At 36.0% G+C, this 14,489-nt stretch overlaps 1 protein-coding gene across 3 annotated transcripts in view; it reads right to left on the bottom strand.

Moving 5' to 3' along the window:
- Positions 1–14,489, bottom strand: part of trim37 (tripartite motif containing 37) — a 46,723-nt gene that overhangs the window by 26,792 nt on the left and 5,442 nt on the right. For 2 of the 3 annotated variants that reach the window (XM_012956216.3, NM_001097264.1), the window contains 11 exon segments: positions 11,885–11,986; positions 11,573–11,613; positions 8,653–8,769; positions 6,494–6,581; positions 6,175–6,297; positions 5,458–5,581; positions 4,511–4,578; positions 3,058–3,182; positions 2,738–2,788; positions 1,581–1,631; positions 484–565 (listed from right to left, as the gene is read on the bottom strand). In XM_012956216.3, the coding sequence (XP_012811670.1) occupies positions 484–565; positions 1,581–1,631; positions 2,738–2,788; positions 3,058–3,182; positions 4,511–4,578; positions 5,458–5,581; positions 6,175–6,297; positions 6,494–6,581; positions 8,653–8,769; positions 11,573–11,613; positions 11,885–11,986 (972 nt within the window). 3 annotated transcript variants of the gene reach the window in all.

Below are 14,489 nucleotides of genomic sequence, written 5' to 3'. Positions count from 1 at the left end.
AAGGTAAAATATGTAAAATGACAATGTATACCAATATTTATATTTTCCAGTTTGGTAAGATTCTTTAATATTTCACTTATTAGGATGTAAATATTATTTGGTAGTGTACTAGACAGCATTCAGCAGATAGGCATATCACTGGAGAAGGCCAAACACTAGGGTGTGTATATTGAATAGCTAATGGCATAAATGCACCAATGACTGTGGGTGAAAAAATGCAGTGCTGAAATGTTTTCTGGTTTGTTCTGGCTTATCAGTAGAACAATCTGGGGTGCACCTCTATAATCCTTACTTTACAAACTCAGTCACCAAAGGATCGTAAAAGCTTTTCCCCAATGTGAAATCACACTGTATATAGTGGAATATTGTGACACCTATTTTACACAGAAGTGCCAAAGGAGTTCCACAACTACATAAAAAATATGGTTTCCTTTATACAGGCCACAGAACTGCAAAAATAGCAGACAGGTGTGGGTAACTTACCGGATAGACCTTTAACCTCCAGCACAGACCAGAAACTTGCAGAGGAGGGCTATACACCGGGTCAGCTCGTTGGCGTAAAGTGCTGAGAGAGAGGTTTATAAAAATTAGGTAGCACGCTTTATAATAAGGGCAAATGTAATTATCATACAATCCCTTTCTAAAAAAAAGTTGCGGCACTGTGTAAAACAAATTAAAAGCAAATGCAATGATCTGCAAATCAGTCAAACTATATTTAATCCAAAATAGTACAAAGACAACATATGAAATGTTGAAAATGAAACATTTTCTAGTATATGCTACAAAGCTATAAATAATATCTTTGTGCACTTATCAGTGTTAAAAAAATGACCAGAACCCTCTACTGTGCAACTCAAGAACTGAGGTAGAATCTTTGAAGATTCAAATGCTTGTCCAAAGCAAAGAACTTTACCAATCACTGAAGACCAAAATTAAACTATCATTCTGCTAACAACACGTCTACCCTCAGATGCTATTTATTAATAGCACATTTTAGCCCATTCATCCACACCTGTAGAGACATACCTAAACAACATTTACAAAGTAAAATCAGACTACACTTATTTTATCCAGTACAACACATACACTTTGATATTGAATTAACCAAGCTTCAAATCCACTGACAAATATAGTGCCTAAAAATAGGGGTTACATGTTGCAAGATTTTAAAATCCTTAAAAGACGGAGCTTGAGGCAAGCATCTTAAGGCTTCTGACCTGTAGGCTATTCATGTATTAAAATTTCAGGTTAACTTTATTTATGTAAAGCAAACTGCAAGTTAATCACCATTAGCATCTTACTACCCCATGCCCGAGCAACACATAGCAGTTTTGAAAGGGTAGGGTAAAATGCAAACTTCCATTATAAGTTCTATACACATCTGTAAGTGATTAAAAATTAGAGGGAAGCAGATAAAAAAAAAAGCTACAAATTAAGCATGTGCTTTGTTTGTAAAGGTTTTTGCACCCTCTGAAAACATGAAATATTATTCAATATACTGGAAATCTCGTTATGAAACAAATGAGAAAATAAATGAAAATCCACTGTAGGTTCCACTGTGATGGGAAAAGAAACCTTACCTAAAGTTTTCCAGAACAAAGGTAGCTGAATCATAGGCAGGAACAAGTTCACTGTCAAGAGAAAAAAAAAATTAAAACATAAATAACCCATACAAAACACAATATTGGATTGAAAATATATAAAATTTAAAGAGCAAGTAAAGGCCGAGATCATTTTGTCCTATATATCATTTTTAAATGGAGCTTATCCAAGGACAGCAGACTATTCAATTAAATATTGCCATGTTTACTCCTAGCTTCCAACCTTTTGAATCTGGCTGGTCTTACCATATGCATGAACATTTGCATAAGTGCACATGAATTAACCCCAGCATACTGCAACTCACCTCTCAAGCACTATATCCCACGATTTACCCATAAATGAATAAAGCAGCCTTACAAAATGTATCACATTACTAGGGGCAAAAATATCTGGGTCTTTACTACTCCTCCAAAATTAAAAAAAAATGTGCTTAATCAAAAAAGCATGCAGTAGATGATTTCACACAACTCCCAACAATGTTGCTTTTCACTTGCCTTTCTAACCTCATGAAGTATTTAGTATTCAATTAAAGGATGTTTTCATCCATTAAATCTGTTGCTTAGAAACAGTAAGAATAACCTAGAAACCAGACAAAAGCTGCAAGGTTAATTATAATTTTCACCAGGAGCCTTAAGTGAAGACTGCATGCCTCATTTCACAGGGTCTCTACAGGGAAGGCTCATGTTAGGGGTTGCAGAGGTCAAATTCTAACAAGCCACAAAGGCTATTTGGTGTGCCCAAAGGCAACCACCAGCGAACCAGTATTGCTAAATACAACTGTGTGTTGATACCTTTTAAACAACACTTGTAGAGCCATGCAATATTATGATTATTATAGCTGTCTATGCACTACCCGATATTAACATATATCACCAATAACTTTTCCTAACGTCCTTTGCTATTCTTGACTTAAATATTACAATTACATTTAACCCTACTCAGATCTAAAAAAATGAAATCACCAATGCATGGCAAAGGAAGACTCCTTCTGTAATTCATTCTTCAAACATTTTAAATTCAGAAGAAATTGCAGTGACACATGTAAAATGGAAAAAAAAAGTAAAACTTTTGTGTTCAACACACACAAAAATTTTCCAACTCAATCTTGTATCTTTTCCAGAACACCATTCCATACCTTGCTTCAATGTTGTCAAATGCCTGCAGCTGAATGCCCACAAAGTCTTCCCTGTAGTTGTACAAATAGGGTAATATAATAAAAGCTGCAAAGTTTGTATCAGGTGCCCACCCCCTCTGGTGACATTTTGACAACAGGCTACCATTCAAAGATTCTTGAAAGATTGTGATAATGAGAGGAAATCCAAATAACTGGGGTGGTTGTTATATCTATTAAAACTGTTTAGCTTGTAGATACAAGTATGTAGTATTTCTACATACTGACAAAGTCAATACTAAGGCATAAAGCATAGCAAAATTAATCATGTTACAGTTTAGTACCTTGTAAAATCCGGTGGTACTGGGGTAGTGACAAACGAAGCCATGGGCTTCCTGTGGACCTGCTGGAACATCATAAGAATTTCTGGACTCTTGGAAATGAGTTCACTTTTACTGCAAGATCGAAGCTGTAAGCAGAGGAAGAAGTTAATGTAGGATTATGCTCTTTTGTTGCGAATTTTAAAATGCAGATACACTATTAACATTATGGGGCTGGTTTACTAACCCACGAATTCGAATCGGAAAAATTCCGATTGGAAAACGAACATTTTGCGACTTTTTCGTATTTTTTGCGATTTTTTCGGCGCCTTTACGATTTTTCGGAAATTATCGCGACTTTTTCGTTACCAATACGATTTGCACGAAAAAACGAGAGTTTTTCGTGGCCATTCCGAAAGTTGCGATTTTTTCGTAGCGTTAAAACTTGTGCGAAAAGTTGCGCTTTTTTCGTAGCGTTAAAACTTAAAAGGCGCAACGTTTTAACACTACGAAAAAATCGCAACTTTTTGCGCAAGTTTTAACGATACGAAAAAATCGCAACTTTCGGAATGGCTACGAAAAACTCGCGTTTTTCCGCAAAAATCGTATTGGTAACGAAAAAGTCGCGATAATTTTCCGAAAAAATCGCAAAATACCGATCATTACGAAAAAAACGCAATCGGACGCATTCGGCCCGTTCGTGAGTAAGTAAATGGGCCCCTATGTATAGGCACCTACAATACCTCTAATCTAAAACATTAAAACAAATTTATACATTTACAAACAATAGTTGTCTTTATGATTGTAAGTTAAAAATATATTTTTTCAGACTGAATCAAGTTTAAAAGGAAAGCCTAGATGTATGTGCAGTCTTCAATTTGCACTCATATGCAAAATTCAGGACAGACTAGCACACTTATGGTTTGAATTTTAATTTCCAGTATTAATTTTCTGATATCTGGCACAAATGCTACATAAAGGGGAAGATTCATCAAAAAATGAAATGGCATTTCTTTCTTGGAGAAAAACAAAGTGGAAAAAAAATGTGCAATTATTTTTTGAAATATTGAATATTCGTCAGGATTAATAAAGAAAACAGCATGACAAGTTGCCAGAATAAAAATGCTCTGCAAAAGCGGACAAGGTTGTAAAAAAAGTCAATAAGAATATTCTCTACCAACTTTATTTTCCCAGTTTACTAAAACATTAAGTTGTTTAGCCTCATCAATGTGATGCTCACCATTATGAGACAATAATAAAAAAATAAGCTAGCATTGAAAAGAAAAATGTGAAAAGTTGATTGCATGTTAAACTTTTTTTTTCTTTTAAAAGCTGAATTTTAATAAATTGGGCTTTAAGTCAAAAGTATTATTTTCTAAAATACTTTAAGGTCCCCTCAAAACGCTTTATATAATTTACAGGTAGAGTTTGTTATTTATACTAACAATAACTGGACATAATACAAACAATGATTTACCTGGTGTTCCACTTCTTGTAACAGTGACTCCAGAAGCTCAGTTTCTTGAGTCAAAGAGGTCTTCTGACCTGAAACAACAATAGAAACCTGTATTTGGAGACATGACTAGTCTCAGCACCCAGAAAACAATCAAACACTATTTTACAGCTATCTCTAGAGTTGGAATTCATTAACTAGCATGCTAAGGATAATTTTAAGCCGACTAGTTTAGGAATATGTGTATTATCTATGGAGAGACCTAGAATTGAAAGGGTACTTCACTTTTAATATGTTACATATGATGTAAGCAGTGGTATTCTGAGTCTGCCGATAGGTCATAGTAGAAGGGTATTTATAATTGTGTGTTATATTAACTAAAAGTGAAGTGCAAAGCAGTTTTATCAGTTTGTCATATTTAGGGTGCTTTAATATGCTGAAGCTTGGCGGGGAGAGATAAAATTCGGGGGACAAGGTCTACTGAATGGTGGTACTGATAATTATGAATAATCATAGAATCCTTGCTTGACCTTATCAACCAGTAGCTTTTGAATGGAGCTTATCTTGGAAGATAACACAAATAGCACCATGAGAAATAGCGCTCCCTGCAGATTGTGAAATTGAAAGAAAATACTTTTGAAAGGATTTTTCCAGATTTACACAATTCAAATATTTTACCCATGTTGGTTCCTAGTCAGTGCTACAGAAACATATTTTCGGGCTACCCTTGTTTTAGACAGGTGATAAAACACAGAAGAACATCTTCTGCTTTCGAAATTTACAGTTTAGAATCACGCACATTTGTGTTTTATATTTTGTGAAAACTTTTTCTGCAATTTCATCTTTTTCAGACACAAATAACTAACTTATTTATGAATACCAAAAAGTATTGATGAACCTACAAAAATTATTCTGTTCAAAAGAAACTTTTGTTGGGAAAAGTTGCACAATATTTGACAGACATAACATACCCATTAGTGTGATAAGCTTGTTTTTGAGCTGAGTGTCGAGTCTTGCAATCATCATCTCTACTGCATTGCGAATTTCCCGAACCCGCTCATCCTTTGCTCCCCGAACAGCTTCTACATTCCGTTCCTACGGTAAATTATATCACATCAACTTAACTGAAAAAACATTCTGTGGTCACAACAAAATATGGCAAAAAAAAAAAAAAAAAAATTCAATACTATCAAATGAGGACAGACAGACAGACATGAATGATAATTTCTTTGATAAGAGGAAAAAAAATGGATTACAGAAGAACTTTCCTTTTCATACTCTATTTTTCATACTCTATTTTTCATACTCTATTTTTCATACTCTATTTTTCATACTCTATTTTTCATACTCTATTTTTCATACTCTATTTTTCATACTCTATTTTTCATACTCTATTTTTCATACTCTATTTTTCATACTCTATTTTTCATACTCTATTTTCTCTGGACTCAATGGTAAATACTGATACTCAGTTTCTTACATATACTTTGCTACAACATTAAAATGTGCATTGATCAACTGTTAAGATGTTTCTTGGTCTTCTCCTTCCAACCATAATCTCCAATGCACAGTAGAATTCCAGATGATGCTGCCTATATCACTCTTCACTTGCTCTTTCCTCTATTTTTATACTACTGCCTTAGAAAATTTAGTTAGTTCAGAGAATTTACAATTATTCATTGTCTTACCACTTCTTGCACAAGGCTAATTAATTCCATAAGTCGCCGACGCAGTTTTGCCACTTCTTCATTCACTTTTGTGACATGCTGCTCATAGATTTCAGCCAAAGGTTTGAATGTGTGTCCCCCATGCTAAAATATGACAAATGAATCACATGGTTATTTATATATTGTACGAATAGGAAATATTATTTTCCTTTGTTCAGTGTTTAGTTTTTTTAAATCACACAAGGAATGTTCATTACAATGCTACAAAGAATTGTTTATGTCTAGGATTCCCAGGACCCACTTCTTTAGCTGGCCCTTTGTACATCTTTTTTTAACTTACCATTCCTCCCCACAGGGCACACTGATGACAAATACAAATTTTGCAAGTCCAACAAAACACACTTAGTTTTTCATGATGGTTTTCACATCTGTTTAAAAAAAAAAAAAACAATTTTACAGTTTCATTCACAAAATTCACTGTCAAATTCCTTGAAAATTCTAATAAATAATCTCAAAATAGATTGGAGTCTACAGGGCTGGATCCAAGGGAGTTTCAACATGCAGAAACATTCTTAAAAACAACCAATTGTCCAACCAATATTCCATGAAAATATAAGGTTGTGTCGGAGGACCTTCGGCACTTAAGCTTTTTATCAGCGTATGCAGTTTAAATTTATGATTGTAACATTACCCCCCAAACTGTCTGAAGAAACAGAAACATAAATTTAAACTGCATACACTGATAAAAAGCTTAAGTGCCGAAGGTCCTCCGACACGAAGACAACTTCCTGGTCAGTGCACACAGGAATTCAAGCACCCGTCGCCTTTTCGCTGTGATGGAGCAGTTCGTCACTAAAATTCTACATGAAGCATTTAAAAAAGGCAAGGGGGGAAAGGCTAGACCTAGGGGCCCATTTACTTACTCACGAACGGGCCGAATGCGTCCGATTGCGTTTTTTTCGTAATGATCGGTATTTTGCGATTTTTTCGGAAAATTATCGCGACTTTTTTGTTACCAATACGATTTTTGCGGAAAAACGCGAGTTTTTCGTAGCCATTCCGAAAGTTGCGATTTTTTCGTAGCGTTAAAACTTGCGCAAAACGACGCGCCTTTTAAGTTTTAACGCTACGCAACTTTCGGAATGGCTACGAAAAACTCGTGTTTTTTCGCGCAAATCGTATTGGTAACGAAAAAGTCGCGATAATTTCCGAAAAGTCGTAAAGGCGCCGAAAATATCGCAAAAAATACGAAAAAGTCGCAAAACGTTAGTTTCCAATCCGAATTTTTTCCATTCGGACTCGGATTCGACCCATAGTAAATGTGCCCCCTAATGTTAGAGATGTTTTGTGACTTATAAGGTATTTAAATATTTTTGTGTTACTGTTCCTTTAAGTAACTGACAGCAGCACAGAGGATTTGCTGTGAAGCAGCAGAAAAGAACATGAGGAGCCAATAGGGGCAAATGCAGAGGCTTTGGGCTGGAAGAATAACTCGAAAGATAACATTTTCCAGCTTCAGTTTCATATCACATACTTCCCAACATTTGAAGAATGCAAAGAGGGACACAAGGAAATGATGCGCATAGTGTTGGGAAATCTTTTGACCATGCCTACTTTGGTGACCACACCCCGTAAATACAACTCTTATTTTACAAAATTTGGTAGGTTATGTAAAGTTTTAACATATTTCTGGGGGATTTGGAGTCTTGTTCTGTGTGTTATTGCCCCTTAAGGGCTCTGGCACATGGGGAGATTAGTCGCCCGCAACAAATCTCCCTTGTCTCCATTTTCGACGGTGGGATGGCAATCCGGGGAGATTAGTTGCCCGCGAACAGGGAGATTTGTCGCGGGCGACTAATTTCCCCGTGTGCCAGAGCCCTATGATGCAAGTCTCCCAAGAGACCTGTTTATCTTATCAGCTACAATCTAAGTGCAGAGGTTGATTATTCTGGGCTCTTAGCCAAAAGCCTACTTATTTAATTAATTTTGAGAAACTTTGCATCATTTTTAGTGTTCAGTGCAGGATATCAAAGAGAAATGAGGGACTTTTCAATAAGAATCTTTGACTGTGAGCTGAGCTGTTAAAATTGGGACTGTGCTGCAAAAAAAATCGGTTCAGTTGAGAGGATTAACATAAAAATGAAAGAACCTGACATTATCTGTGATGTTCATAACTATTCTCAGAAACATGCAACAAATACTGGAACATTTATTATTGCCTTAGACCCAAGAGAAAAAGCACTGCAAAGAGAAAAACTGCAGCCATATGTGTTCATGCCTAAAGTAATAGCACCCAAACCAAAGGCTGCACTCTTTTAGCAGCACCTTTGGACACAAGGCAACGCAGCCTGCTTTCAGATCCTTCTCCTCTTGTTAACTCATTTGCTACGTACTTGAAATTTAACTGCGTTATCCTATTTTATATTTCCCCTTATTTATTACTGAGAATTCTTACATACATGTATGCACTATACAAATATAGAGATACTTAGCCCATACTTATCCTTCTCATTTTCCTCATGCTTATTCAAGCTGCATAGTTGCAGGGTGTCAAGCTGTTGAGTGACCTCCTCTGCCCATCTACAGTTAACCAACTCCCTGAGTTGTAGGGGAGCTCTGCAAGAGAAAAAACATTTGTGTTCAATACAAACAATTTCACTTCTATACTATTCAATCAAAAATGTACTAACTTGAAAATATATTTGCTCATGATCCTCTCAAGCCTACAAATTATGTTTGACTTGAGGAATTTATGAGGAAAAGGGATTGCAAGTACAGGTATTGGACCCCTTATCCGGAAACCCGTTATCCAGAAAGCTCCGAATTACGGAAAGCCCGTCTCCCATAGACTCCATTATAAGCAAATAATTCAGAATTTTAAAACTGATTTCCTTTTTTTATGTAGAAATAAAACAGAACCTTGTAATTGATCCCAACTAAGATATAATTACCCCTTATTGGATGCAAAACAATCCTATTGGGTTTAATTAATGTTTTATTAATTTTTTAGTAGACTTAAGGTATGGAGATCCAAATTATGGAAAGACCCCTTATCTGGAATACCCTTGGTCCCGAGCATTCTGGATAATGGGTCCTATACCTGTACAACATTTTTTAGTGATTTGGTTAAAGCAGCTTTAAACATTTATATGGTTTCTTGAGGATTATTGACAGAGAATTAACTGTGCCACTGTAGAAAGGCCCATGGGAGTTATTATTCACTATCTTTCGATACTATTCTGTGCGCTTGTTGTAGCGTGGTTTGTTGGCACAATAAACACTTTTTACACAGAATCAGAGTGCTGCAGTGTGTTTATGTGGGTAATTTGCTATCTTTCTTTCAACGGGGACAAAAAAAAGCAGCCATAGTAGAAACTACTGCATAATTGGTAAGTATAATTACAAAAATGACCATGTGGTTTTAAAGTAGGTTACATTATTGTAAAAGCCAAATACTGCCAAAAACTGATTCTAGGGTGTAAACAATATAATTTAGCAAGTTTTGTTAAAATATTTAATGCTCGTTTCAGATTTTTTTAGTGAGAATTACCAGTTATATGAGCACCTTATTAATTCATATTAGTTTCTTGTCCGAGTGTTGCAAGTGGAAAGTTATTTTATATTCCACATTACTACATTATAAATTGCTATTTTTATCATTCTATACAAACCTTCTTAGTGGTACAGAATACAGTAAATTTACAAAAATTGAAATACAACGAGAGTAGGAAAATGAATCAATTATCATCTGTGTGTGTATACTGAAAAGCCCATCTTAATACAAAGAAGCTCTGTGCTAATTATCACCTCTGAATCTGCTAGATACACCCCAAGAAGTATACCACACAACTTGGTTTTGAGACTGCAGTGATTGCAGTTTCTACAAAGTATACATTTATTATAACATTTTTCAAAAGTGACATTGCATTGGGGAACAGAGAGAGTGTCAGAGTGCACCTCTACAGTTTAGAGCAGTATTCAGCTGCACTGAGGTGTCAAATGCTTTTAATTACAAATTAATTTTTATTAACTATTAATGCCGTCCCTTGGCAACAGCGCTGCTCATCAACTGTGCTTAGGATTTAAAATTATGAATATTACTCAATTTTTCTTAACTGTTCTTTCAGTAAGTCAAAAAAGCTAAATTGTAAAACAGATCAATATAAATAAGTCTACATTTTGAGCTGCACAGGCAAAGTTCATTTAGAGCCCACTAACAATGTTTCTAACGCCTTATTTATCAAATGCTCTTCCTCTGCTCACTTCATGCTTTCTGAATCTGTGCTGTCTTTACAACACAGTTACACCTGTGTTTCTACTGGCAGCTACACACACACAGGTGAGCTGTACATGGTTAGCAATAAGGAGCTGACTGAGTGTTGGGAGCATGCACAGGCCTAGACATGGGCAACAGCACATGCTCAATGCCCAGAGCATAGGTAGAGAAACTGACAGGGTCACCCAGCTTAAAGAATAAGTAAACCTTTTTTTTTTTTTTTCTATCAGTAAAATTACTCTAAACAGCCTCCAGAATTACCTACCTTTGTCCCAGCATTCTCTCTGACCTGGTTCCTCAGTTAGAAGTTAATTGTTTTTCTTTGCTTCCTTGTGCAGAGTGAAGCCCCGCCCCCCAATTCCTGTTCAGTTCTCTCTTCAATTCGACTATGTGTAGTCGACCTGGAGAGCCTTCTGGCCATGCCTGGAGGCAGCAGGAGCCAGTCTGTGCATTAGCAGGGTTTTTTGTTTTTTTTTGAGAGACCTGAACAGGAAGTGGGGGCGGGGCTTCACTCTGCACAAGGAAGCAAAGAAAAACGATCAACTTCTAACTGAGGAACCAGGTCAGAGAGAATGCTGGGACAAAGGTAGGTAATTCTGGAGGCTGCTTAGAGTAATTTCACTGATAGAAAAAAAAGGTTTACTTATTCTTTAAGCTAGAGCCAAAAGTAAGGCTGCAAAGTAAGAGATTATTAGTGGTATTTTGTCCATTTTTAATCATCCATTTAATAACATACTAAGCTGCAATCAGCCTTTACTCATCCTTTAACCCCATTAAGTTTTTGCTAAACCCCAAGTGGCAAGCTTGGATTCAGAGCAACAGAAGGAATATTAGCACTGTCTACACTACCTTTAGCAAGATATATTTGTAACTTATTTGTATATATTTGTAATCAAGAAAGATGCTTGAATGATGTCCATGTTGTGTTACTAAGATAGGCAACATGCCATGGTATACAATTCATAAGCTTGTTCCATAAAACTATATTCATTATGACATGGCAGTGTCTGTGTAATTACATGAAGAAGGCAATATACACCTAGTTGCACAATTACTCATATAAAAGGCTTTGTACAGGGGCAGCCTTCACTAATTTCCAAAAACAAGTTGAGTTTACACAAAGTGAAAAGAAAATGATCTTACCTGCAATGAGGACACTGAGCCCTTTGCTCAGTTAACCATCTCTACAGGGGTGAGAAAAAAAGACAAAATGTTAATGAAAATATCAAATACTTAATAGAGTATTTCACAAGTGGCAAGAAGAGGTTTCAGGTTACCCCCATGCTCTTAAAAATATGAGAGATAAGTAAATACAAGTGCCTAAAAATGTGTGGTTAAAAAGTCATCAGAGGGATTTCTTCTATGAAAGAACACCACCATATTGAAAAGCAAATACACTGTACTGTAAAATCAAAGTGAATATAGCAAGAATTAAATGGTAATTAAAGCACTCACCCGGATGCAGCTGAAACAACAAAGTTTGGAACAGTGTGGGCAGAGACGAGCATCTCTCAACTTCTCCATGCATATGAAACATCTGAAGACCTCTGCTATGCTCTGTATTTAACAGAAATAAAGTGGTTTTAAAGCATAGCAATTACTATTTACTCCATGCTATCCCATAAAATTCACATGAAAATTTTCAACACTAATTGCAATGGACTAGCTGTAAGAATGATGTGAATTTACACTAAAAAAGCATTTTCTCTCCCCTAGGTCTAGGATATTTGGATGTACAGACAGCCAGCCTGTGGTTACTAACCCTAAATGAACAGTAATTTATACCATCACCATATACTCATACACCCTTCTTTAAACAGACCATCTGAATAGATGACCACTTAGGCCATAGACACAATACTTCCAATCCGTAATTTTTGGGTTCAACCAGTGACTGAATCCTCCACAATAGATTTAGATGAATACAAAATTGCATCCTATACTTCATTTGCATATTCACATTTGAGAAAAATTATTAAACTAGGAACAAAAATTAATTTTCCTTATTGTTCTTATTTTATATTTTGTAAGAAATAATGTCCCAAATACACTAACTCAACTGCTGCTGATTTATAAACCAATGGTCACATTTATGGAATAGTAAAATCAGAGGCACTGTTATAACACTACAACAAGCACTGCAAGATGAGATGCTATTACGCATCTTACTGTTGGACCACCAACTAGTTCTGGTAGCCCTTTACATACACATCATCATACGTTATATTTCTGGGTACATACCCAAATCACATACATACGTGGTCTATATTTGTGGCATAGGAAGATTTTACTTAAAATTTTTTAAAACTATAACAATTAAACTCATGTGAATTCGTGTTTGACTTAAATGAGTTTATAATCATCTAAAATGGTGTCAGGCTGGCATTTCAGACAGCCTGTCATAAGAAGAGATTAGTTGCCCATACTTCACTACCACAGGTGACTAATCTCCTCCAAATGCTTTCCCACCAGCAATAATGTCAATCGCCAGTGGGAAAACATACGTGGCACTTCATTTTTCTGTCACCTTGCATGGTGACTTTTGGCGACTTTGGAAAAATAACCACCACGTAAGTTTTCACCCTGGCGACTTACATTATTGCCAGTGGAAAAGCATATGGATAAGGTTAGTTTTCACGAGTCTGATTGAGGACAGCATTGGGCTCACTGATGTGGTTCTTGCTTCAATGGCACATATTCCCATTATTGTAATGCAATTGTGGGTATATCAGGAGAAAGATCCATTAGGTTGCCAATCGAGCAGATCTTATAGTGTATGGCCAACTTTAGTCCACTGGAGTAAACACACTGAACATATAAATTCTGTTACCCCCAGAGGGTATTTTTCTTAAATATGATCAAGCATACATACAATAGTTAATGGAGTGCATTGCACAAACGGTTGCTTGGTCATTATTTGTTTACCAGCTCAATAAATTTAAAAAGGAATCTCTCAGTATGCAGATTTAGCAAACTGGCTGTTCATATTACAGCCCTGACAGAAACAATAACTACATCTGCTTTAGAAATGATGATTTGTTTAGTTGCTTTTTATCCCACTGAATACAATTTTAAGTCTTATCCACATTAAATCTACATTTGGATTTAAGGGGTCTCACAAGAGAAACATAAAACATAAATCTCCTAACTAAATGCACATTTAGAGGTAGAATAGACCCCCAATTATGTGGGAAACACAAAATCCAGGAACACAAAAACTCAATTTGCCTTTATGGGACCATGAAAAATCAGCATCAGTTCTGAAAATGTAATATCTGGGTTCTATTGTATAGATTAAAAACAGAATAAAACAGGGATATTAGGCAACTTTCCTTGCTATGCAACAGTGCCTTATTGTCTGTTACAACTAAAATGGCTGTCCCATTACTACAGCAGAACTTATTTATATGAATTAATGTAGTGCTCCTCCAAACAAACAGTTTGTACCAGTGCAGGACAAGTACATAATAGTAGTACATAATATATAAACTGCATATAAAAAATCTTTTTTGGCGTAACTGGTCTGAGAAGCATCTTCATAACACATGGGACTAGAAGTAAATACCATGAGACCTCACTACAGATACCTCAGATGACACATTATGCAGTTAAAAGTAGTGCTGGGCGGTATGACCAAAAATTTATATCACGGGATTTTTCAAAATTATATCGGTGTCACAGTATTTGACGGTATTTTTTTTGGTGGCCACAGAACGCTCTTAGAAATGTGCTATACTAAGCAAGATCCACATCCCAAGGCTGAATGAGTACGAACACAGTGAATTCAAGTTTGGAGGCGATTAACTCTGAGATGCAAGCTTTCAGTATAAGAATTTGTCTCCAGTGTGGGGGGGGTTTCTTTAATTTAAATAAATGAATTTACACATATCCCTGTCATTTGTATATATTTACTATGAATTTTATTCAGACATTGCAGATAAATTCTGTCTTGTTAGGAGTTTATGTGAAACCTTAGTGTATTCAGGGCCGGATTTCTAAACCGGCCGCCCCTAGGCCACCCCCAGTCGCACGCCCCCTCCCCCCGAGTGCGCATGCGCAA

Source organism: Xenopus tropicalis, chromosome 2 (assembly GCF_000004195.4).
Source record: "Xenopus tropicalis strain Nigerian chromosome 2, UCB_Xtro_10.0, whole genome shotgun sequence".
NCBI classification, from domain to species: domain Eukaryota; kingdom Metazoa; phylum Chordata; class Amphibia; order Anura; family Pipidae; genus Xenopus; species Xenopus tropicalis.
Note: the sequence above shows the minus strand (reverse complement) of the source record. Positions and strands in the feature narration are given on the sequence as shown.